Source organism: Garra rufa, chromosome 3 (assembly GCF_049309525.1).
Source record: "Garra rufa chromosome 3, GarRuf1.0, whole genome shotgun sequence".
Lineage (NCBI taxonomy): Eukaryota > Metazoa > Chordata > Actinopteri > Cypriniformes > Cyprinidae > Garra > Garra rufa.
The window spans coordinates 6157497-6185274 of NC_133363.1; the positions used below are offsets into that span (position 1 = coordinate 6157497).

At 35.3% G+C, this 27778-nt stretch overlaps 1 protein-coding gene across 1 annotated transcript; it reads left to right on the forward strand.

The window, feature by feature from the left end:
- Positions 1–658: 658 nt before the first annotated feature.
- Positions 659–27579, forward strand: synpo2a (synaptopodin 2a). The gene is made up of 4 exons (XM_073835611.1): positions 659–775; positions 19584–19735; positions 20572–21290; positions 22740–27579. The coding sequence occupies exons 1-4, from the start codon at positions 668–670 to the stop codon at positions 26510–26512; spliced, it is 4752 nt and encodes a 1583-aa protein (XP_073691712.1). The 5' UTR covers positions 659–667; the 3' UTR covers positions 26513–27579.
- The last annotated feature ends 199 nt before the right edge of the window (positions 27580–27778 follow it).

Genomic DNA, 27778 nt, shown 5'->3' on the forward strand with positions numbered 1-27778 from the left:
CAAAAGTCTGAGTGGTGCGCGCCGCCATCTTATATACCCGTATGTACGGGGGCGTGGCCGGCGCGCACGTCCACTGGCCAATTTTCAATTGGCCTTTTTTTATATAAGGCTCAGAGATGATCGGTCTCTCAAGCCAGATCCCAATGGAACGTCGAAGTGATTCGACTGAAAGGGGAACAAGTGAATGAATCCAATATTTGGTGATAATATAGCATAATGAGAGATTTATAAGCAATTGTTTGGAGTCTGGTCCGGGAACACCACAAGTGTGACTAAATAAAACCCACAAAAACTAACGATTTTTTAATTTTATTTATGAGAAGTACTTATAACCTGTGTGAACAAAGTCAGGAAGTCAATGAGATAACGTTAACTAGATAACGTTATTTTCGGGAAAAAGAAAATCTTTTTGGGGTCAATTTGACAAGAACACAACCAGAGGGTTAATAAGTGTTTGCGTTTTGTCACGATTTTTGGCGCGTTGATTTTTTTAAGCTTCGGTTAAACCTGAGTTAAGAACGGTTACTCTCCTCAGGATGGTCTCTGAAGAATGACGCCGAAAAGAGGGCCGGACTCCAGCTGTTGTGGCTTTACACCCACCAAAGGCAGCCTCAGATATCGCAGAACAAACTAGACTTCTCTCAGACTGGAGGACAGCGGCAGGAGGATGGGCACGGGCGAGTTCGCGTGCGTGACGCTGCGCGGCGGCGCGCCTTGGGGATTCAAACTCCACCAGAGCTCTCAAGACCCCCAACATCCGATCCAGGTGCTTGAGGTGAGACTATAACCTAGTATTATGATGATGAGGATTTAATAATAACACAGTTTATAGCAGACTGGCAGAGTACCTGGTGACGATGATGAATTGTTTTCTGTTGTTTTATTATAAGGCTGTTTCTCCAATTTGTCTTATGTGTTTGATTTTTATATTGAAACACACAAATGCACTTTCAGACGACTCTGCTGTTTTTCTAGTCTTTAGTTTAGGTTTTTGGCACTTTTTTAGCTGGGATGCCAGCTAAAGGTTTATTAGATAAACACCAGATTGGGTTAGATAAAACCAGCAACTCATTTTAGGTTGGATTAAGCAGCTCTTTTCAATAAGATTTCTTATTTTCTAATAAGCTTGTGTTTAATACAGCATCTTACATAGTAAAGTTTTTTTCATCTTTAAAGTTTTTCTCTTGGATGAAGGTGGATTTAATATACATTTTAGTTTAAGCAAAGGTTAAAGGCTTAAATTGCTATATTTTAAGGTTTTATATAAATGTAGTTCTCCTATAGAGTTAACTAACAGTGAACTGTCTTTGCTGGACATTTGGACAACGCTGTAAATGAACATTGAGTTGGATTCTTGCATAATGACAACATGTCTTAGTGGCCACCCGCAGAGTTCAAATTGGCCTGTTGTTTTGATAAATGTCCACTGGCAAAGTTGTTTTTCTTTAGCTGAATTTTACAGGCAGATCTGTGCTGCGCAAGCTCTGCCTGTCCCAGACTTGAGCAGGGGTCCTTATATGGTCACAGCAAAGCTAACAAAGTTTGTTGGCCAAGTACAGGCAATCTGTCATCACTCCCATACATATCAAGAATCTAAACTGTTATTTTCCAGCGGCTGGAATTATTAGTTGATTTTCTAACGGTAGAGGAACCATTGATTCATTGATAATTTGCGAATTAGTAAAACTCATTTTCTTATATCAGCAAGTTTTGTGAGTGCTAACTTAGAACATGTCCATAACTGAACGTTTTAAGTTGTATTTATGATGAAATATGGAATATTTCTATGGAGATAATCAGCATCACCCTCAACACAGCCTCTGACCCCGTGGAGACATATGTTTATACTTAAATGCTTTGTTTATGTAACAGCTTAACAAGTTTAAAAGCTCTTGAAATATGAAATACAATATGTAAACAGAGGGCAAAATCTTTACGCGATATGTGACCCTGGACCACAAAATCTTAAGTAGCACAGGTATATTTGTAGCAATAGCCAAAAATACATTGTATGGGTCAAAATGATTATCTTTTATGCCAAAAATCATTAGGATATTAAGTAAAGATCATGTTCCATGAAGATATTTTGTAAATTTCCTACTGTAAATATATCAAAACTTTCAAATGCATTGCTAAGAACTTAATTTGGACAACTTTAAAGGCAACCCAGCAAGCATTTTTTGGTCTAAAAGACGTCTATAAAACAAGTTTGTATTTGGGCTGTCAGTGAAAATTTAATAGACGTCTACAAATATCCCAGTATTAGACTAGTCATCAATTTAAAAATGACAAATTAAAATTACAAAAATTAAGCCATAAAACCTTGTAAACGCTGCTGAGTTTGCTTACAGGATGGAATATCATACATCTAACTAGTTATTTTGCCAAAAAATGGCATGCAACCAAATTCAAGATTATTTGGGCTGGAAGTGGGTTACACATAGCCGGACTATATCGGGTTTATAGTTAACCCAGACGGTGAAATGACGGCTATTGCTTGCTGGGAATTTTCTCAATATTTTAATTTGTTTGCATCCTCAGATTCCATATTTTCAAATAGTTGCATCTTGGCCAAATATTGTCCTATCCTAACAAAATCGTTACTATATATAGAGGCATACATCTTAATAAAAAAAAAAAGTCCCTTATGGCAGGTTTTGTGGTCCATATATATAACGCTATAGCATGAATGCTGTTGTACGGAATATTGGCATGTCTGTAATTCAGAATTTAGTTTGATCTTTTTGTATCTTTTTCCATTTTTTCCTAATGATGAAAAAATCACTAGTTACTTAAACAAAACAATTTAGGCCTAATATTTAAGATTATGTATTTAATTGCATGCAACATGTCCATTCAGTTGTATTGCACAGTTTTAACAAAAATACTAACACACTTAAAGGGATAGTTCAGCCAAAACTGAAAATTCTGTCATCATTTACTCACCTTAAAGTTGTTCCAAACCTCTATGAGTTTCTTTGTTTTGTTGAGCACAATTCAAATTCAAATACTTGTTTTATTTGCTTGGAACATTACAAATGCTATTTTATTAAATATCAGCACTCTTGGAAAGCCAGTAGACAAGAACTTACAGTGAAAGAAAAGAAAATTTAATAAAATTGTTGTAGGGTTTACTTTGAAACAGTTTTTAATCAGAAATTACTAAACCTCACAAGAAACGGCAAGTAACACGTTAAATTAAACATGACATTTTCAAGACTGAAATAGTATTTTCTTGTAAAACATAATCTAATAATCATTGTTTTATTTGCAATTTAAAAAATCTTTTTTTTTTTTTTTTAACAGTGTACCTCTTACACACGTTGCATCTACAACTTTGAGTCCAGCAATGTAGCTAATAATGTGTAGCAAACGTAATACCCTGGAAAACATGTATGGTAAAAATGTAGGTACTTGTCAATAGAACTGACAACAATAGAACAAATCAACAATAACAGATTAGACATGAGTCTGAAGTCATCTGGGCATATTGGATGTGTTTCTGGTCAGTGTACAAGTAGTTAAGCAATAATTTCTTTCTCAGCTGAAAAACTCATTTATTTGTAGCCCCTTAAAGCGTTGTTCACAAAATATAGTCACACTGTAAAAAATTTGCTGTAGTTCTGCAGCTGGTTGCCAGTAACTTACTGTAGATTTTTAATTTATGTTATTTACTGGCAACAGTTTGTTCAAAGTTAAATGAATATTAAACATTAACAAGTCTTTGTCTTTACAGAATAAAACTATAAAATAACAACCTAATGCAAAGCATTCTGGGAACCAGAAACCTTCATCAACCTTTTTCAGTTTTTTTCCTTCAGATTTTGGTTCCCAGAATGCTTTGCATGAGGCTGTTATTTTAGTTTTATTCTGTAAAGATAAAAACTTGTTAATGTTTAATGTTCAATTAACTTTGAACAAACTGTTGCCAGTAAATAGCATAAATTTAAATCTACAGTAAGTTACTGGCAACCAGCTGCCAGTAATACTGTAATTTCTACAGTTTTTGTTTACAGTGCATATTTTACAATCAGTAAAACATTAATAGCCATTAGTGTGGCTTCAGTCCTTAGCCTTGGCAAACTCCTAATTGGCAAACTTTAACTTTTGTAATGATATTACACCCAAGTTTAACCCTCATTAAAGCCGGCAAAGTAAGCTTCTGTTTTTGGTGTCATTATAATTTTAAAAGTGCACCTTTAAAATATAACATTACTTGAGAAATGCAGTGTACCCACAGAGCCTAAACTCATAAATCTAAGACTATGTCCATTGTATATTTCAGGACTGCATAATTAAACAAGAAGCATATATGCTGCTGAATAACTTCTAAACAGATGCACACTTAACTTCCCTTGGGATGGATGAAGATCTGTTGATATTTGTGCAAAATTCATTTTCTGATAATTTGATTAATATGGCCCTTGTTATAATAAATAATGCTCATTTATCACATCACTTCATCATCACATAAAACATGAATCATTTCAGTTTAGCTTTCATGAGGTTGTCATCATCACCACAGTAACAGCAGAAATAGAAATAATGAGTATTTTACTCACCTTCAGGTTATCAACGATATAGATGAGTTGAAATGTAGCATTCCATCACTTGCTCACCAATGAATCCCCTGCAGTGAATGGGTGCCGTCAGAATCCGAGTCCAAACAGCTGATAAAAACATCACAATAATCCAAAAGTAATCCACACCACTCCAGTCCATCACTTAACATCTCGTGAAGCAAGAAAGCTGTGTTTTCTAAGAAACAAATCCATCATTTCAGACATTTTTAACTTTAAACTGTTGCTTTTGGCCAAAATACGAGTCAATAATCTATAATAAAGCTTCCCCAAGTAAAAAAAAAAATTGTTCTCTCACATCAAAATCCACCCACATATGTGTCTAGAACTGTTTTGGCTTGTAAACAGTGCTTGATCTGTGCATATTTCAATGGACTCATGAAGAAACTATTTGAAATTAAAATGTCTTAATGAAAGATAAATTGTCTACAAAGACACAGCTTTTCTCTTCACAAGACATTACTTGATGGACTGGAGTGGTGTGGATTACTTTTGATGTTTTTATCAGCTGTTTAAACTCTCATTCTGATGGCACCCATTCACTGCAGAGGATCCATCGGTGAGCAAGTTACGTAATGCTGAATTTCTTCATCTTGGATGGCCTGAGGGTGAGTAAATGTTCAATAAATTGAATTTTTAGAATATTATATGTAATATTAATCCTGTTTTTTCTGTTAGGGTGCAGTTAGATCTGTATAATTGCTGACTTGACGCTTACTTGAGACATATGCACTTTTAGCTGAGCAGTCACATATTTGTTTGCGCTGTCATGAGAGAGCTTGAGCTGATAATATGACGGTTCTCACAGATACATGCTCCCATCTTTGTGGGGTGACCCCATGCTCCTCTAAGTCATCTGGAGGACATAACTTTTACCTGACTCATCTAAAAGCAAACTCAACAGAGAAACATGCCTAAAAACCTATTTGACATGAAGCTGAGAAATACTGACTTAAAGTACTATGGAAATAATGTAGTTAAGTGCGAATATAATGCATTTGGACACTTAATTTCACGCTAATTTCAATTAAATGAAACTGTATTATGATTTAAATGCATATTAAATCCAGTTAGCTGAACTTTAGAGTGCTGTTTTACCCACTTAAGTAGAACTTACTATAAGTACATTTTTATATGTAATTTCATAATTACTGCATTTATGGTCAATTAAAATAGATTTTATTATTGTTTCTATGGAGTTTGTATGTCATGCATTTAAATGTATTTCCAGTTACACATTTGTAATGCTTTAAGTGCATTTAAAATAAATAAAAATAAAATGAAACTTTTAATTTAATATTATTACAAAGTGCACCTTATAAAAGCATACTTAAGCATCTTAAGAAACAGTCATGAGAGCATCTGTCTTTAAGAAAGCCTTTTATTTCATATGCAAATACATATTTTTATATATGTACTTTTAAGATTTCAAGTACACTGCAAGTATTCATTCAACGCTAATAATCACATTTCTTTTCATGTATGTGTGTAACGTTTTATATTATGTAATAGACATCTGCAATAACAATAATTTATAATTTGCATGCTTTATAAATAAGTGACCAAGGATCACAAAAAATTGAGATTTATACAACATCTGAAAGCTAAAAACATAAGCTTTCCATTGTATAGTTTGTTAGGATAGCACAATTTTTGGCAGAGATACAACTGTTTGAAAATCTGCAATCTGAGGGTGCAAAAAAATCTATTGAGAAAAGTTGTACAAATGAAGTTCTTAGCAATGCATATTACTAATCAAAAATTAAGCTTTGATATATTTACGTTAGGTAATTTACAAAATATCTTCATGGAACATGATCGTTACTTAATATCCTAATGATTTTTGGCATAAAAGAAAAATGTTAATTTTGACTCACGCAGTGTATTTTTTGCTATTGCTACAAATATACCCGTGCTACTTAAGACTGGTTTTGTGGACCAGGGTCACAAAAATGATGTACATCATTGTCTTTTAATGGTAAAATAGTGCACTTTATTATTCTTTCATACAATTACAGCACATCATGGATGTTTTGGCATGTACAAAGAGGCCCAATGTGAGTTCATTAGAAGGACAGATTGCTACAGTCTCCTTTGAACATGCACGAACAAAAACATTTTCATAATGAACCGTTAACCCATGGAAGGCATCCAGCAATCTGTAGTAAAGACTTATGTCTAACCTTAAGTCATTTAGCTATCAACATTAGAGTTGGATTCACTCCCGTGTGCTGCGGTAAACAGCTCCCCGACTCACCCAGCACAAGTATATTAAAGTCCACCATTTACGGCTAATGTGGATTTAACAATGGGAACCTGACAGTCTGTAGACCACCATGGTTCATTTTACCTGAAATGTCTGTTGGAAACACTGAAAGATAATTGCTTTAAGCTGTAGGAGGCAGAAGTAGCCGAGAGAACTTTCCAGCATGTTAAATTTACTCAGTGTGGTTATGGGGACAATACTAATTTTGCTTTTGACTTTCTCTTCCAAAATGTTACATTTGAAATGTACTTTTTGTGCCAAATAATGTTTGATTACAATGTCCAAGTAACAAATGCCCTATAACGCAATCAGCCTTGCTTTCAAACAAAAGAAAATCAAAGTGTTGAATAACGAATGCTTATGGTTTCTTTGAAGCAGCTTGCTTTTTTTAAGATTTTCTGCTTTACTTTCTTGATTTTACTTGCTTGAACTGACATTATTATTTGCTAGATAACATTTTGGCTCGTTGTTTAAGCACATTCTACTGTCTTAGTACAGTATGTACTGCAATCAGTAGCATGTTTGCAATGTCGTGTTGATTTCCTTTGTATCTCCCGATGCTGGAAACCTAAAGAAATATTTTGTCAGGTAGCCTAGCATGCATTTTATGTCCCTTGTGAATTGTATTAAATGTGCTCAGATGTACAAAAATAAAAAGTAGTCCTTTTTTCTTGGATTGGACTTTATGACTCACAATTGCAAGTTCTGTAAAATAAGTCAGAATTGTGAAATATAAACTCACAATTTTTGAAAAAAAGTGAGAATTGCAAGAAAAAACTTCAAACTTCTTTCTGACTTTATACCTCACAAATGCAAGTTTATATCTTGCAATTCTGACTTTATTACTCACAGTTGCGAGTTTATACCCCAATTCTGTAAAAAGAAGTCAGAGTTATGAGATATAATCTTACAATTGTTAGAAAAAAGTCAGAATTACAAGAAATGTCAGCATTTCAAGGTTATATATTGCAATTATGATTTAATTCTCGCAATTGCAAGTTTATATCCTACAATTCTGACTTTATAACTCACAATTGCGAGTTTATACCCCAATTCTGTAAAAAGAAGTTAGAATTGTGAAATATAAACTCACAATTTTTGAAAAAAAGTCAGAATTACAAGAAAAAAGTCAGCATTTCGAGGTTATATATTGAAGTTCTGATTTAATTCTAGCAAATTGCAAGTTTATATCCTACAATTCTGACTTTATAACTCACAATTGTGAGTTTATACCCCAATCCTTAAAAAAGAAGTCAGAATTGTGAGATATAAACTCACAATTGTGAGAAAAAAGTCAGAATTACAAGAACAAAGTCAGCATTTCGAGGTTATATATTGAAGTTCTGATTTAATTCTAGCAAATTGCAAGTTTATATCCTACAATTCTGACTTTATAACTCACAAATGCAAGTTTATATCTCACAACTAACTTTATAACTCACAATTGCAAGTTTATACCCCAGACCTTAAAAAGAAATCAGAATTGTGAGATATAAACTCACAATTGTGAGAAAAAAGTCAGAATTGCAAGAAAAAAGTCAGCATTTCGAGGTTATATTTTGCAATTCTGACTTTATAACTCACAAATACAAGGTTATATCTTGCAATTCTGTATTTATAACTCAAAATTTCGAGTTTATACCCCAGTTCTGTAAAAATAACTCAGAATTACAGGATATAATTTCACAATTGTGAGAAAAAAGTCAGAACTGCAAGAAAAAAATCAGAATTTCAAGGTTAAATCTCGCAATTCTGACTTTATTTCTTGCAATTGCAAGTCCATATCCTACAATTCTGACTTTATAACTCATGATTATGAGTGTATATCTCAATTCAGTGAAAAAAAGTCCGAATTCCAAGATTATATCTCGCAATTCGCAAATCTCACAATATAACTGGTTTATACCCCAGTTCTGTAAGAAGTCAGATTTGCAAGATATAAACTCACAATTTTGAGAAAAAAGTCAGAATTGCAAGAAAAAAGTCAGCATTTTCGAGGTTATATTTTGCAATTCTGACTTTATAACTCACAAATACAAGTTTATATCTTTCAATTCTGTATTTATAACTCAAAATTTCGAGTTTATACCCCAGTTCTGTAAAAAATAACTCAGAATTACAGGATATAATTTCACAATTGTGAGAAAAAAGTCAGAACTGCAAGAAAAAAATCAGAATTTCAAGGTTAAATCTCGCAATTCTGACTTTATTTCTTGCAATTGCAAGTCCATATCCTACAATTCTGACTTTATAACTCATGATTATGAGTCTATATCTCAATTCAGTGAAAAAAAGTCAGAATTCCAAGATTATATCTCGCAATTCGCAAATCTCACAATATAACTGGTTTATACCCCAGTTCTGTAAGAAGTCAGATTTGCAAGATATAAACTCACGATTTTGATAAAAAAGTCAGAATTGCAAGAAAAAGTCAGAATTTTGAGGTTATATTTTGCGACTTTATAACTCACAATTGCGAGTTTATATCTCAATTCTGTGAAAAGAAGTCAGAAAAAATTAACAATCATTATCAAGGTTCTATCTTGCAATTCTGGCTTCCATTTCTCGCAATCGTAAGTTTAGCTCTTGCAATTCTGCCCTAATTACTCATGAATGTAAGTTTATATCTCAATTCTGTAAAAGGAAGTCAAGGTTATATCATGCAATTCTGACTTTATTTCTCGCAATTGCAAGTTTATATCCTGCAGTTCTGACTCTATAACCCACAGTTGCAGGTTTTTGATCAAAATTTCCAGAAACTTTTTTTATTCAGTGGCAGAAACAAGCTTCTGTGCTTAAAGGCCACAACAGTTAACATTTTAATCAAGTACTTTACATGTGCTTTAGTAACCTGAAAACGAAAACCTTTAGTACTGTATTAGTCATAAAAATGCACTCTGTAAGTGCAGTTAAGTGGCCTTTTCTTTCACTAATATATTCTCTGCAAATACAGTTATTTCGCTAAATAAATGCTGAAGCTGCATTTCTATTGTGTGCTTACATAAAGCAAAATGTCCTGTTTGTTGTTACCCCCTGATAAGATTTACTGTGGTCACAAGTACGAATGCTTGGTTTCTTCCCCTCCTTTTTTGGATGAGGTTTGTGTTCAAATCTGCTGTTACTTGTCCATCTGGGCAGTGATTGTATAGGCTCCGTCCCTCAGAAAAGCCCTTATACGGTGACCAGAGCTGTTCTACAGCTTCATAACAATCCCACAGCTCCAACGGTTTTATTCAATTAAAGAACCTTCACCTTTCAGCTGGGCATCTTGCCAGTGGCTTTATAAGGCTTTGCTATTTTTAATGATTGCTAATGTGCAACATAATAGTTGGGAGAGCTGTATGTAGGCCACATTGTTAATGAATTCAAATAGGAAATATCAGTGTGTGCTGTTTTCAATATTTACACTATAATGTGCTGTAAAGCTACAGCTGTGTGTTAATGAAAAATGATGTTGGTGGACCATTTGGACATATATTTGCTAGTATCTAAATATTTAGAAACAGAAGAGAAGCCGCTGGAGACAAAACCTTTCTGTGGATCATTTATACTCACTGTGAGTCTCAGATATTTTATTTTTCATCAGATTAACTTGAATGTGTTTGAAAGGGTTGTCTTTTGTTGACTGCACACAGCCCTCTAGTGGTAATCAATGGGAACTATATTGTCTTCTGAAAAATAAAGTAGGCCTAGCAAATAACCATTGTCACGTTAGTGTTTTCACATTACAGATTTAGGTGATTTTAACTAAATCTAATATTGTAATATTGCCATCTGATGCCCAGAATCCAAGAACTGTCAGTCAACTGTATGCGTATATCATTTGAGGTGTAACACAAAGTCTATTTACATGATACATTTTTAAAAAGTTTATACCCCAATTCTCTGAAAAGAAGTCAGAATTACAAGATATAAACTCACAGTTGTGCAAAAAATGTCATAAATGCAAGGAAAAATGAGAACTGTGGGGTTATATCTTTCAATCCTGACTTTATTTCTCGCAATTGCAAGTATATATTCTACAAATCTGGCTATAACTCAAAAATGCAAGTTTATATCTCACATATCTGACTTTATAACTTATAATTGCAAGTTTATATATTAGTTCTGTGCAAAAAAGTCAGAATTGCAAGAAAAACGTGAGAATTGTAAGGTTATATCTTGGAATTCTGACTTTATTTCTCGCAATTGCAAGTATATATTCTACAAATCTGGCTATAACTCAAAAATGCAAGTTTATATCTCGCATTTCTGCAATTCTGACTTTATTTCTCAAAATAGCAAGCTATATTCTACAATTCTTACTTTTTAACTGACAAATGCAAGTTTATATCCTGCAATTTTGACTTTATAACTCACAATTGTGAGTTTATATCTCAATTCTGTAAAAAGAAGTCAGAATTACATTAAAAAAACTGAATTTTGAGGTTATATCTTGCTATTCTGACTTTATTTCTCGCAATTGCAATTATATATTCTACAAATCTGACTATAACTCAAAAATGCAAGTTTATATCTCGCAATTTTGACTTTATAACTTACAAATGCAAGTTTATATATCAATTCTGTGAAAAGAAGCCAGAACTGCAAGATATAAACTCAATTGTGCAAAAAAGTCAGAATTGCAAGTAAATCATGAGTATTTTGAGGTTACATCTTGCAATTCTGACTTTATTTCTCAAAATTGCAAGCTATATTCTACAATTCTTACTTTATAACTGACAAATGCAAGTTTATATCCTGCAATTTTGACTTTATAACTCACAATTGTGAGTTTATATCTCAATTCTGTAAAAAGAAGTCAGAATTACATTAAAAAAAAAAGAATTTTGAGGTTATATCTTGCTATTCTGACTTTATTTCTCGCATTTGCAATTATATATTCTACAAATCTGACTATAACTCAAAAATGCAAGTTTATATCTCGCAATTTTGACTTTATAACTTACAAATGCAAGTGTATATATCAGTTCTGTGAAAAGAAGCCAGAATTGCAAGATATAAACTCAATTGTGCAAAAAAGTCAGAATTGCAAGAAAAACATGAGCATTGTTAGGTTACATCTTGCAATTCTGACTTTATTTCACTTAATTACAAGTAAATATTCTACAAATATGACTATATCTCAAAAATGCAAGTTTATATCTTGCAATTCTGACTTTATAACTCACAAATCGGAGTTTATACCCTAGTTCTGTGAAAAGAAGTCAGAATTGCAAGATATAAACTCAAAATTGTGCCAAAAAGTCAAAATTGCAAGAAAAAAGTAAGCATTGTGAGGTTACATCTTGCAATTCTGACTTTATTTCTCACAATTGCAATTATATATTCTACAAATCTGACTATAACTCAAAAATGCAAGTTTATATCTTGCAATTCTGACTTTATAACTTACAATTGCGAGTTTATATATCAATTCTGTGAAAAGAAGTCAGAATTGCAAGATATAAACTATGAATTGTTCAAAAAAGTCAGAATTGCAAGAAAAACGTGAGAATTGTAAGGTTATATCTTGGAATTCTGACTTTATTTCTCGCAATTGCAAGTATATATTCTACAAATCTGGCTATAACTCAAAAATGCAAGTTTATATCTCGCATTTCTGCAATTCTGACTTTATTTCTCAAAATAGCAAGCTATATTCTACAATTCTTACTTTATAACTGACAAATGCAAGTTTATATCCTGCAATTTTGACTTTATAACTCACAATTGTGAGTTTATATCTCAATTCTGTAAAAAGAAGTCAGAATTACATTAAAAAAACTGAATTTTGAGGTTATATCTTGCTATTCTGACTTTATTTCTCGCAATTGCAATTATATATTCTACAAATCTGACTATAACTCAAAAATGCAAGTTTATATCTCGCAATTTTGACTTTATAACTTACAAATGCAAGTGTATATATCAGTTCTGTGAAAAGAAGCCAGAATTGCAAGATATAAACTCAATTGTGCAAAAAAGTCAGAATTGCAAGAAAAACATGAGCATTGTTAGGTTACATCTTGCAATTCTGACTTTATTTCACTTAATTACAAGTAAATATTCTACAAATATGACTATATCTCAAAAATGCAAGTTTATATCTTGCAATTCTGACTTTATAACTCACAATTGCGAGTTTATACCCTAGTTCTGTGAAAAGAAGTCAGAATTGCAAGATATAAACTCAAAATTGTGCCAAAAAGTCAAAATTGCAAGAAAAAAGTAAGCATTGTGAGGTTACATCTTGCAATTCTGACTTTATTTCTCACAATTGCAATTATATATTCTACAAATCTGACTATAACTCAAAAATGCAAGTTTATATCTTGCAATTCTGACTTTATAACTTACAATTGCGAGTTTATATATCAATTCTGTGAAAAGAAGTCAGAATTGCAAGATATAAACTATGAATTGTTCAAAAAAGTCAGAATTGCAAGAAAAATGTGAGCATTGTGAGGTTACATCTTGCAATTCTGACTTTATTTCTCGCAATTGCAAGTATATATTCTACAGATCTGACTTTATAACTCACAGTTGTGAGTTTATACCCCAGTTATGTGAAAAGAAGTCAGAATTGCAAGATATAAACTCACAATTGTGAGAAAAAAGTCAGAATTGCAAGGAAAAAGTCCAGAATTTCAAGGTTATATCATGCAATTTTGACTTTGTAACTCACAATTGCGAGTTTATACCCCAGTTTTGTGAAAAGAAGTCAGAATTGCAAGATATAAACTCACAATTGTGAGAAAAAAGTCAGAATTGCAAGGAAAAAGTCCAGAATTTCAAGGTTATATCATGCAATTTTGACTTTGTAACTCACAATTGCGAGTTTATACCCCAGTTTTGTGAAAAGAAGTCAGAATTGCAAGATATAAACTCAAAATTGTGCCAAAAAGTCAAAATTGCAAGAAAAAAGTAAGCATTTGTGAGGTTACATCTTGCAATTCTGACTTTATTTCTCACAATTGCAATTATATATTCTACAAATCTGACTATAACTCAAAAATGCAAGTTTATATCTCGCAATTCTGACTTTATAACTTACAATTGCGAGTTTATATATCAATGCTGTGAAAAGAAGTCAGAATTGCAAGATATAAACTATGAATTGTTCAAAAAAGTCAGAATTGCAAGAAAAATGTGAGCATTGTGAGGTTACATCTTGCAATTCTGACTTTATTTCTCACAATTGCAAGTATATATTCTACAGATCTGACTTTATAACTCACAGTTGTGAGTTTATACCCCAGTTATGTGAAAAGAAGTCAGAATTGCAAGATATAAACTCACAATTGTGAGAAAAAAGTCAGAATTGCAAGGAAAAAGTCCAGAATTTCAAGGTTATATCATGCAATTTTGACTTTGTAACTCACAATTGCGAGTTTATACCCCAGTTTTGTGAAAAGAAGTCAGAATTGCAAGATATAAACTCACAATTGTGAGAAAAAAGTCAGAATTGCAAGGAAAAAGTCCAGAATTTCAAGGTTATATCATGCAATTTTGACTTTGTAACTCACAATTGCGAGTTTATACCCCAGTTTTGTGAAAAGAAGTCAGAATTGCAAGATATAAACTCAAAATTGTGCCAAAAAGTCAAAATTGCAAGAAAAAAGTAAGCATTTGTGAGGTTACATCTTGCAATTCTGACTTTATTTCTCACAATTGCAATTATATATTCTACAAATCTGACTATAACTCAAAAATGCAAGTTTATATCTCGCAATTCTGACTTTATAACTTACAATTGCGAGTTTATATATCAATGCTGTGAAAAGAAGTCAGAATTGCAAGATATAAACTATGAATTGTTCAAAAAAGTCAGAATTGCAAGAAAAATGTGAGCATTGTGAGGTTACATCTTGCAATTCTGACTTTATTTCTCACAATTGCAAGTATATATTCTACAGATCTGACTTTATAACTCACAGTTGTGAGTTTATACCCCAGTTATGTGAAAAGAAGTCAGAATTGCAAGATATAAACTCACAATTGTGAGAAAAAAGTCAGAATTGCAAGGAAAAAGTCCAGAATTTCAAGGTTATATCATGCAATTTTGACTTTGTAACTCACAATTGCGAGTTTATACCCCAGTTTTGTGAAAAGAAGTCAGAATTGCAAGATATAAACTCACAATTGTGAGAAAAAAGTCAGAATTGCAAGGAAAAAGTCCAGAATTTCAAGGTTATATCATGCAATTTTGACTTTGTAACTCACAATTGCGAGTTTATACCCCAGTTTTGTGAAAAGAAGTCAGAATTGCAAGATATAAACTCAAAATTGTGCCAAAAAGTCAAAATTGCAAGAAAAAAGTAAGCATTTGTGAGGTTACATCTTGCAATTCTGACTTTATTTCTCACAATTGCAATTATATATTCTACAAATCTGACTATAACTCAAAAATGCAAGTTTATATCTCGCAATTCTGACTTTATAACTTACAATTGCGAGTTTATATATCAATGCTGTGAAAAGAAGTCAGAATTGCAAGATATAAACTATGAATTGTTCAAAAAAGTCAGAATTGCAAGAAAAATGTGAGCATTGTGAGGTTACATCTTGCAATTCTGACTTTATTTCTCACAATTGCAAGTATATATTCTACAGATCTGACTTTATAACTCACAGTTGTGAGTTTATACCCCAGTTATGTGAAAAGAAGTCAGAATTGCAAGATATAAACTCACAATTGTGAGAAAAAAGTCAGAATTGCAAGGAAAAAGTCCAGAATTTCAAGGTTATATCATGCAATTTTGACTTTGTAACTCACAATTGCGAGTTTATACCCCAGTTTTGTGAAAAGAAGTCAGAATTGCAAGATATAAACTCACAATTGTGAGAAAAAAGTCAGAATTGCATGGGGAAAAAATCAGAATTTCAAGGTTATATCTTGCAATTCTGACTTTATTTCTCACAATTGCGAGTGTATATCTCAATTCTGTAAAAAGAAGTCAGAATTGCAAGATATAAACTCACAATTGTGAGAAAAAAGTCAGAATTGCAAGGAAAAAGTCCAGAATTTCAAGGTTATTTCATGCAATTTTGACTTTGTAATTCACAATTGCGAGTTTATACCCCAGTTTTGTGAAAAGAAGTCAGAATTGCAAGATATAAACTCACAATTGTGAGAAAAAAGTCAGAATTGCATGGGGAAAAAATCTGAATTTCAAGGTTATATCTCGCAATTCTGACTTTATTTCTCACAATTGCGAGTGTATATCTCAATTCTGTAAAAAGAAGTCAGAATTGCAAGATATAAACTCACAATTGTGAGAAAAAAGTCAGAATTGCAAGGGAAAAGTCCAGAATTTCAAGGTTATATATTGCAATTTTGACTTTATAACTCAAAATTGCGAGTTTATACCCCAGTTCTGTAAAAATAAGGATATAATCTCACAATTGTGAGAAAAAAGTCCGAATTGCTAGAAAAAAGTCTGCACACAGACCTCTAGTGGTAATCAACGGGAACTATATTGTCTTCTGAAAAATGGAGTAGGCCTTACAAATAATCATTGTCACGTTAGTGTTTTCACATTACAGATTTAGGTGATTTTACCTAAATCTAATATTGTAATATTGCCATCTGATGCCCAGGATCCAAGAACTGTCAGTCAACTGTATGCTTATATCATTTGAGGTGTAACACAAAGTCTATTTGCATGATACATTTTTTAAAATGTCATTTTTCTCAACATTTTCCTTAGTCAGATTGTACTTTTCTGCAATTTGTTCCAGTTATGTGGGATTCAGATGAACAAAGCGCTTATGAATCATCATAATTGTTGGTTGGAATATGATTTAATGCAGTAGAAAAGCAAAATCTCCTAGAGATTTAGGAGTGAGGCTCTAACCAAAATTTTTTGGACTGAACTGAGCTTACTGTTGCCAGATTTCGATTATAGTAAATCACCTAAATGCATGTAACGCCAAACAAACTCAACTAAATCAACAATTTAACAAAAAGTAAAACACCACTGAATATTTTCATGTTTTTCTCTAACAAAGCAATTAGCGAAAATCCATGACCCTCACTTTTTTGAGTGCACATAATCCACAATAAATGAAAACCATCACTGTAATGTAAAGTAAAGTTAAAGTCAGCATTTTTGGTTGTCAAAACAAGAAAATGTTATTTTCTTTCTGGTTTGAGAAGCTGTGTTTGATACTGCACTACAAAAAATGCTTTTCTTACTTAGATTTTTTGTCTTGTTTCCAGCCAAAATATCTAAAAATTGTTAAATCAAAAAGGATTTTCTAGATAAGTAAAAATTATTGTCTTGTTTTCAGAAAAAAAAAAAAACAAGTCAAAATTAAGTGCATTTTTGCTTGAAACAAGCAAAATAATCTGCCAATGGGGTAAGAAAAATAATCTTCTTTTCTGTTTGAAATAAGATTTTTTTTTCTTACCCCACTGGCAGATTATTTAGCTTGTTCTAAGCAAAAACTCACTTATTTTTGACTTGGGTTTTTTTTCTGAAAACAAGAAAATAATGTTTACCTTCTTGATTTAAGAATTTTCAGATATTTTGGCTGGAAACAAGACAAAAAATCTAAGTAAGAAAAGCATTTTTTTTGCAATGTGAGGAACTACACTGCAAAAAAATGCTTTTCTTACATAGATTTTTTATCTTGTTTCCAGCCAAAATATCTAAAAATTCTTAAATCAAGAAGGATTTTCTAGATGAGTAAAAATTTGTCTTGTTTTCAGAAAAAACAAGTCAAAATTAAGTGCATTTTTGCTTGAAACAAGCAAAATAATCCGCCAATAGGGTAAGAAAAATAATCTTGTTTTCTGTTTGAAATAAGATTTTTTTTTTTGCTTACCTCATCGGCAGATTATTTAGCTTGTTCTAAGCAAAACCTCACTTAATTTTGACTTGTTTTTTCTGAAAACAAGAAAATAATGTTTACTTGTCTAGAAAATCCTTCTTGATTTAAGAATTTGAAGATATTCTAGCTGGAAACAAGACAAAAAAATCTAAGTAAGAAAAGCTTTTTTTGCAATGTGAGGAACTAATGTCACAATTCTTGATTGAAATTGCTCTAATGTAAGATATGACCTCAGAAGACATGGCATGGCATAGGTAGTTTCATGATCTTTGGTGATTTATCTAAGACGTTTATTTTAGGTGAAGGCATTTATCACTGGCAGATGGTCAAACATAGATTTGTTTTCATAATCCTGCCATTAAACTTAATGCATAGTAATGCAATTTTCCAAATAAACAAGGTCATCTCAGGACTGATTATTCTGTCTTTTTTTCTGTAGTTCGATACAGATCCGTTTGCTCGCTTGTATCTGGTGTCACTGCATAAACATTTCAATAATACCATGTGCTAAATCAAGCAGAGAGACTCTACAATTACTTAGACGAACAATCGCTCTGCTTTATGACTTGACCTTATAGCGGAGTTGATTTGTGATGCCCTTAATGTTACAGATGGCTGATATTAAATCTCAGGTTGAAGTGTCTCTGCTTCTCTTTGCAAGGCTAATGGGTCATAGACCTGCTTTGGCCAGTAGCACTGTTTAGTCACTTGACATGCAGCTGTTGTGATGCGTAAATTAGAGGCACTTGGTCTAAATTAAGATACACTGTCTATGAACCAACGATGGGCTTACAGGTTGTTGTTTTTTTCATGTACAGTATTATATCCACACTGTTTTACAAAAAAAAAAAAAAAAACTAGTAACCACCCTAAAAATAAATATACTAAAATGTATTTTAAATACATTTATTTTATGCTAAGTATACTACAAATACATTTACATATTATGCACTTAATATAAATACTTTATAATTGCACTTTTAGCATACTAAATTGTATACTTAAAGTCGAATTTTGTGCTTAAGTCCAACTAAAGATATACACCTTAAATATTTTGCATTTATATATTTATATTATTATTTTAAGATCATACAGTCCTCATCAATAGTGACATTAAAACATATTTTAGGCTTAATATTAAGAATTGAGCATTGTGCACAAGTAGTACTCCAAATAAAGTTTAATTACAATTTTTATATCATTAAGTCTGGAGCGATATGTCAGTAAATATGTTAATATTTATGTCATATCACTCAGTAAATATGTTAATATGTCAGTAAATATGTTAAATATATTACTTTTTTACTAGGGCAGTTAAGTAGTATTGATTGTAAGTTTTTGTCTTTATTTGATGTGTTTTTTTAGAAGAAGAATTTACTGTTTTATGAGTTGTATTTTTTCCTCGTCTTAATAAGCTGCATTCTACTCAAATAATACTCTAAAATCACCTTTTGTATGTTTTGCAATGTCTATACTAGTAAAAAAGTAACTAAGTAAGTATAAGTCTATGAACATATTTACTGAGACTTACTGATATAAAAATTATATCAAAAAGTTGTAATTGAACTTTATTTGGAGTACTCCTTGTGCAGAATGCGCATTTCTTAATATTAAGCCTAAAATAGGTTTTAATGTCACTATTGATGAGGATTGTGTAATTTCAATAATATCTGTCTTTAAATGCAAAATATTTAAAGTGTACCTAAAGTATACTTGCAATAGTTCCACTTAAGCACAAATGTACTTCAGTATATCTTTCGTTGGACTTCAGCCCAATTAAAGTGCATTAAGTACAAAATAAAGTACATACCCTTGCATTTATGTTATACAAGTAGTTACAGCTTACTTTCAGATTATATCTTTTTCAATCGCTAAAGCTGTGCTTTTAATAAAGATGCAATTGTTATCTTTTTTTATAGATAGAGGACGGTAGTCCTGCTGCTGTGGCTGGATTGTGTGAGAATGATGAGCTGGTGTCAGTGAATGGAAAGCCTTGCTCTAACCTCAGTCTCTCAGACGCTATTGATCTCACTGAGGCCTCAGCTGACTGTCTACAGCTGCTTGTCAAAAGGTATTTTATTCCTTGGACAAATGTTCCTTGATGCTCTCTGGTTGCCTGTTTACTTTTCTTTGTGCAGTAGTTTTTTAGGCGTGAAATAGCTTTTTCATTTCATACTAGAAGCATTAAATGTTAATGGAATATTTAAGCCCCACCTCTTCTGTCACTGTTTCTAGACCAAATGCGATTTATTGTGATGCATGCATTAAACTGTATAGTTATTTGCATTTTTATAGTATAGCTCCTGAAATGTCTTGTTTATGCCTGTCTTGACCTTTGAAATACCAAAGACACACTATATCACCCACTGTGTTCTTATGCAAACAAAAACAGAATCTCTTACTTAGATTCGCTTACAGTAGATTAATAAGACAGTAATATGTGATTCACAGAAAAAAAAATTTGCTTGATAATGAAGTCTTGGGGGTTGATTGGGCAGATTAACTTCATATACAAATCTTTGTTTATAGTGCAGAAAAACCCAGCACCTGGGTAAAAACAAAAATATTAAAAACAACCCAATAAAATGACCCAACAAGCTGAACCCTATGGAAGCCCGTTTTCACCTGTGTGATATAACTCGCTATTGCAAGTTAAAGTCAGAATTGTGAGAAATAAACTCGCAATTCTGTGAACATATCAGTCTTTTTTTTTCCCTCAGAACTGGACTTATAACTCGCAATTGCGACTTTATTTCTCAGAATTGTAAGATAAAAAGCAGTTACCTGTTTTATTTTTTTTATTCAGTGGTGGAAACAGGCTTCCTTAAAATCAAGCATTTGGGGAAAAAAAAAATAACCAAGCATTTTTAGAGTGTAATTGATTTTACCATGATCTCCTCCCTTTAGATGCTGTAGTCAAGCTCAAGAGAGCTTTGAAATGGTTAGTACCACTTTTCGGATCCCTTCTCCATCCAGGCCTCATGAGCCACAGGAACTATACACCTCTGAGTCCCAGGATGAAGCATATTATGGGGAGACAGACAGCGATGGAGAGTGTGCTGTGGGTACCCGACTGGTCCGGACCCAACTGCAAATACCTGCTTCTAGGAATAAAAGTTCAGACACCAATGCCCAGGGTGCTGGAGACACCAGTTTGGATGTAACCCCGGGCTCTGTGGTCGAATTGCAGCTCTCGCTCTCCAAGACCACCCTGGAAGAGCCAGGCTGTACTTCATTAGGCAGTGCTTGTGGAGTTGTGGGAGATGTGTATCAAAGAAAGACGGATGAAAGTGTCAACTATACCACCACCACATTTACTCCAGGTAACCCCCTCTACGTACCCCGACAAGACCGGCAACCCCTTGGTCAGCGGGGTGTGTTGGTTAGCAAACCCCCTGCTTTGCCAGGACAGGTGGAGGTGACAGTGCAGCAGTTATCTGAAAGCAGTTCAGGAAAGGAGGGGGCAGAGGCCATTGAACGGTTGGATTCTGGTGGGGAAGAAGGAGGGCACATTGAAGAAGCTCCCACCTCCTCATCTGTGTCCTTTGGACTTCCCTCAGAGGAGTGGGACTCCGAATCAGAGAGGGAGTTCAACAAGCCCAACAAGCACCGGGCAAGGCACGCCAGTAAGTAACATCTGATTTTCAGCGTGTTTCTTCTTATAGTGTGATATGGTATCTGTTTGCAAGAATAGCAGTAATTTCTTATTTTAAAAGCTTAGGTTATAGATATAGCATCAGTGAACTGACAGAGTCAGCTGTGGATTGCTTTCACTTCTAATTTGTAAAGTTATAGTTAGAAAAAGTTCAACACAGTTCATGTTTGCATGTTTCTTTTTAATGCCCATTTGATGTCACTTTTCTGAGTTACTGTATAATGATTTGTATTATGTATACTTTACAATTTGTGAGCAAAAGCATGAGTAAGTGTTTAAGTAATACCTTTAATATCAAATGTTTATTGTAGTTTTTAGATAGATAGATAGATAGATAGATAGATAGATAGATAGATAGATAGATAGATAGATAGATAGATAGATAGATAGATAAAACAAAAAAGAACATGGCAATAGTTCACCGTAGCCGTAATGGGTGGGGGCTCGCAGGGTGACATGACTGGTAAAGTTAAGAATAAAACATGGGTATGCTAATGATGCTTGCAGAAGTGCCTTTTGACAGACATCAGCATGTGTGACTCTGGCCTGTTACCCGATCCCTTAAAATTGGCCATCTTAGCAGCACTGAAAAGGAAGGAGCACTCATCTATGGCTATCTTCACCTTGAGATTGGAAAGACAAGAATCAGAAATGTGGCATGTCTTTATTCTCTCTGAGTTTTAGCCAAACCTATTTTGAAAGGACTGGCACAGGTGCCTGGTGGGAATATGGGGCCTTCTACGTATTTTGACTGGAATAGGGTAGGGTGTGTTTTTTACAGCTTTTGGAGCTACACATATGGGCTTGTATTAGCACTCTGGCACTAGCAAGTCCACACAGTGCCCTGGGGCTATTTTTACCCCCTCTTTTTTCTCTGCTGTGTCTGCTATTGGCTCAACTACCTCAGTAACGTGCTCTAGACACATTCACAGCTGTAACTGGCTTATGTTAATGTCTGGATGTTATACATGGATCAAAGATTTAGTTAATTGGTGATGGTGTTGTCAAATCTCTGCTTGGAGAATGACTTATTAGGCCATTGGGAGTAATGTGGGTCAGGGGATTTGTAAATTCCATTTAACTCCTGTTAAACCTGGGATTCATCATTTGATTAGCAGGCAAGCCATGACTTTCTTAAAAACCTTGCATACAGTATATTCTGATGCATATATTTGAACAAACAGATATGCAATTGGTTTAACATTAGTCTCAGTTAATACTTGCATTTTCCCAGTTCAAGCCCTCTCATTTGAAATGACTTGAATTATTGGCTGCTCACGTAACAGTGCTATTTATATGCTTCATACACAGGTCAGTGAATTAGACCATCAGGACCAACCATGTGCAATAGTCCTTCTTTGTGACCTCATCCACCTCACCCTCTACCTGTAACCTAAACTTCTCGTTTTCTCATTCTTAGGGCTCCGGCGCAGTGAGAGCCTTTCAGACAAGCACGTGAAGGAGGCCAAGTCCAAATGCAAGCGCATTGCTCTCCTGCTGTCGGCTCCTGCCCCCAACCCTAATAACAAGGGGGTGTTGATGTTTAAGAAGCATAGACAGAGGGCCAAGAAGTATACGCTTGTAAGCTACGGTACTGGTGAGGACGAGCCAGATTATAAGGACGACGAAGACGACGGAGAGGAGCACACTGTTGAGTTCACTGTTCTAGCCACAAGTGAAACAGAAATTGATGAGGATTTCTTTACCAATGCCACAGGTCAGAAAAGCATTGTAAGCTTTGATTGGGATACTGGATTACTTGAGATAGAGCGCAAGCTTGACAACCAGCAGGGTATGGATGCACTACCTGAGACCAAGGGGAAAGGAGCTCTCATGTTTGCCCAGCGCAAACAGCGCATGGATGAGATAGTAGCAGAACATGAAGAGATGAGAAGTAAGGGGATCCCCGTTGAAGCGGTGCCGGAGCCTGAGACACATCAAACATACCAACACATGGAGGAGCACACTTATATGCAAGCACAAGAGACCCAGAATTATATGGATGTAAATTTACACCACAGCATTTCGGCACAAAAGCAGCAACAACAATATCATCAGTACCAAGAACAGTACTATCAACAACAACAACAGCAGCAGCAGCAGCAGCAGCAGTATCAAGACTACCAGCAGCAGCTACAATACCAGCAACAGCATCATCAGTACCAACAACAGCAAGACTACCAGCAACAAAAAATTTATGAAAACATGCAATCATATAATCAGCAACAACAGTGCCAACAACAGCAAGTGCAGCAGTATTCACATCATATGAATGGCATGTTTGATCAGCAAATGCAGAATGAAATGCAGCCATTAGTCGCAAACAGAAGTGCCAAACCGTTCTCAGTTCAGAATAGAGTGCCTGCTCCATTTTCCTCCCCACCAAGTGCAGAGAATCAAGAACAGTCTGGGTATTCATTGGGACAAGGTGAACAGATTGCTTCCCGTGATGAGCGTATATCTGTGCCTGCTATCAAGACTGGTATCTTGCAAGATACAAGAAGGAGGAGTGCCAGTAAACCCATGTTCACTTTCAAGGAGTCTCCCAAGGTTTCACCTAATCCTGCTCTGTTGAATCTCCTGAACAGGAATGACAAGAAGGCAGGTTTTGAGACTTGTCCAGAAGAAGATTATTTAAGCTTAGGAGCTGAAGCCTGCAACTTTCTTCAGTCTCCTAAGATGAAACACAAAGTTCCACCACCAGTAGCTCCTAAACCTCACATTAACCCTGTTTCTCCACCCTGGTCTATTCAGCAAGAAACTACTGATGAACCCATCCCGCAGCAAACCGAAAACAGTGTCCCAGCACCTGCAGAAGCTCCAGTCACAGAGGCTAATGCTGCTCCTGCCCCAACATTGTCTGAAGAAGAGCCTACGTTGGCTCCTGTATCCCATAACATTTCACACTGTCCTGAACAGCCTCCTCCAGACAATGCCTGGAAACAACCAGAATCTCAAATGGAGCTGAACCAGCAACCAGAAACCTGGAATGAGAAACAACCCCAGCCGCAAATCAATTCTGCTCATCCTGTGGCACCACCTGTTACACAATCAGATCCATCTGTCAGATCATGGGATCCAGCTCCAACCCAAGGTCATCAGCAGATTCCAGTGAGTACTTGGGGTCCAAATGATGTCCAATTGCAAGTCCCATCTCAAAACCAAGTCCCATCTCAAACACAGCCACAGTGGATGGCGCAGTCTCAAGGTCCTCTAGAAGTACAATTGCAAGTACCTTCTAAAACACAAACCCAGCCTTCTTGGGTAACACAGCCTCAAACTTCACCCCCATCCAAACATCAGCCACAGCCTCAGCCCCAGCCCCATATCAGTTCTTGGGCACCAAGTCCAAATCAGTCAACACCACAAGCTCCATGGTCTCAGCCGCATGAGCAGGCACAACCACCTATCAGTGTTTGGCAACAAGGTCAAAATCAAGCTCAGGAACATCCAGCCTGGACACAACAACAGGAGTTCCAACAATCCCCAGTAATGCCACATTGGGCATCCCCCCCTCAGAAACAGCCACAGTCTTCTTGGGCTCAACCTCAGAGGGAGTCACAGCCCCAACCACCTTGGGTTTCTCAGGCCAAGCAGCAAGAGCCAACACAGCCATCTGCAAATGCATGGACTCAGCCACAGAGTCCAATTCAAGCGCAGCCTCCGTGGGCTCAACAGACTCAACCGCCACCACAGCCCACAGCACCAGTCCAGCAACCCATGAATCCTTGGCCACCAATGCCAGCCCAGTCCCAACCACATCCACAGTGGGGACAAGAACCTGCTTCTCAACAACATCCTCAACAAGTAATAAACTCTTGGACTCCTGCACAGAATCAAATTCAGCCTCCCTGGGCACCAACTCAGCCTCAGGCACATCCTCCATGGGCACCGAAACCTCAACAGCAGGCATCACAGCCACCTGTGAGCCAATGGGCACCACCACAATCTCAATCTCAACCAGCGGTAAATGTTTGGGCACCCCAACACCAGCAGAGTTCAGTTGCCCAAAATGAACCCCAGAAATTGCCTCCCCAACCAATCAAGCCATGGAGTCCAACTCAGACCTCTCAGCCCGCTCCTCCACGACGAATGAACTCATACACTACTGGGACAAAGGCACCATCTCCTGTTCCAGCAAGCAGTACTATGTCACCCTCTGGGTATGGTTCAGCATTCGAGATGCCAGCCTTGAGAGGGAAAGGAGCTGAACTGTTCGCCAAGAGGCAATCCAGAATGGAGAAGTACATTGTGGATTCTTCCACAGTGCAGTCCAATAAGGCAAGACCATCTTCACCTACTCCTTCTTTGCCAATTTCCTGGAAATATTCGCCAAATTGCCGAGCTCCCCCGCCTTTGGCATATAATCCAATTCATTCACCGTCATATCCACCAGGTGCTATCAAGCAGCCTCCCTCGTCTAGCCCTTCAACAGCAAACAAGAACAAAAACAAAGATAAGCAAAAACCTGCCCCGAAACCACTTCATGTTCTTGATGTTATGAAGCATCAGCCCTATCAGCTGAATTCCTCCCTTTTTACTTATGGCCCAGCAGCAGAAAAACTTGCTGCAGAAAAGGAGGCAGCTGAAAAGCTTGCTGCTCAAAAAGCAGCTGAAGCCCAGGCTCAGGCTCAAGCTCAAGCTCAGGCCCAGGCCCAGGCCCAGGCCCAAATTCAAGCCCAAGCAATAGGTCCTCCAAATCAAAACCAACAAATGGCATATAACCAAGGTCCTCCCCCTTACGGTTTTATGCCACAACAGGCCCAGCAACCCTACGGAATGGCTGGTCAGTCACCTATGCATGATGGCCTTTACCATCAAGCCCCTTCCAATGCATATCAGCCTGCCCTTAATTCTTATCAACAACATCCTCATCAAGTCCCATATCAACAAGAATACCACCCCCAACAAGCTTACCAACAACCTCCTTTAAACCCTTACCAACAAGCACCAAGCCCTCCCTACCAACAGTCCTCCCCACCCCCCTATCATACAGGTCCTAATCCAGTATATCAAGCTGGACCTGCACCGGCCTTCCAACCAGCCCCTAGTTCTTATGTTGCCCCATCTTACCCGGTAGCACCAAGGGCTGATTCTGCCTCCGGAGGCAGTATTATTGCTGCTCCAAAGCCCAAATTTTCAGCCAAGAAGAGTGCTGCCCAGGTGTGGAAGCCAGGCACTCCTGAAAAATAGTTGTTATAGTGATTTGTTGTTAGCTGTGATGCAGATACTTTATGTAGAGCAGATACACAAAACTTCCAAACAGAAATATTGTGATTACAACAGACTTTTAAGATCTGCCAAAGCAGAACAGAAGAGAGCATAGACATTTCAGGATTATAACACATGGAAGAATACTCTGGCAAGTACTTTATACAAATATTTTTTACAGGCATGGCCTGTTACAGGTAAGACAAGAATGACAAGTCAGTTTAGACTTAATTTTGGTCAAAGGGAATCGGTGTTGACTGAGTTTGAGAAGAGAAATATGAATGCGTAATTATGAGGGAAATATTTTGAGAGATTAGAAAATGAATGTTATGAGGGCTACTGAGTAATTGATTTGCAATAGAACTAAGGGATATAATCCTTAAAACCAAACTAACACTATGCAATCATATTACAACACCTCAGTGAACAGATAGAGGTACATACATGAACAGTACAATGATAGTTGGAATATGCAAGTAAACAGTATATTAACAATTTCTGGCAGAGCCAACATTTCAAGAAGATGCTGTATAACATTATATTATATTTTATGCAGTGATCTAATTCAGTCATCTCTCACCTTCTGAGGAAAAAAAAACATTGTTATATTTCTAAACTGTAATTAATGTTTCAGAATTTCTTCATAACTGAAGAAATTAATGTACTCAGTATGTGAGCTTTTCAAGTAGGTTGAATAGGGTCAATATTTTAATGTTTAACAGCTGGTACATAGTTGGAGAGCTCTTAATTTTTACGTTTTATGAAAGTAAGTAGATTTTCTGTAATTTCTTGTTTATTTTTGAGGAAGAAATTTATGTTCCGCTTTTTTTCTTGTTTGCAGTTTTTATTTTTTCAGCAGTTCTACTAGAAGAACATCAACTAAAACAGATATAGGAAGTCAGAATGAGTTCTAAAATGTTCATTTTCAGTTTGACTGCTGTCTTTTGTTCATTTTTTGCTGTCTTCTGTTCATTTCTTTGTGTGATGTTTTCTTCATAGTACACTCTTTGTAAAAATGTACCACAGTGCCATTAAAATTTCTGTCTTCAGTTTTGTTTGTTTGCTTTTGCATGTACTTCACTCACTTCTATCTTTACAATCATGCATTTCTTTGCACCTTTCACTGTTCTCCGCTTTCATACATTTGAAAATCATTTTCCCTATCTTTTAGTAGTAGATTTCAATAAGGTAAGTGAAATATAAACACCTATTATTATTCATAAGTGGATGCAGTTAGTATTTACATAT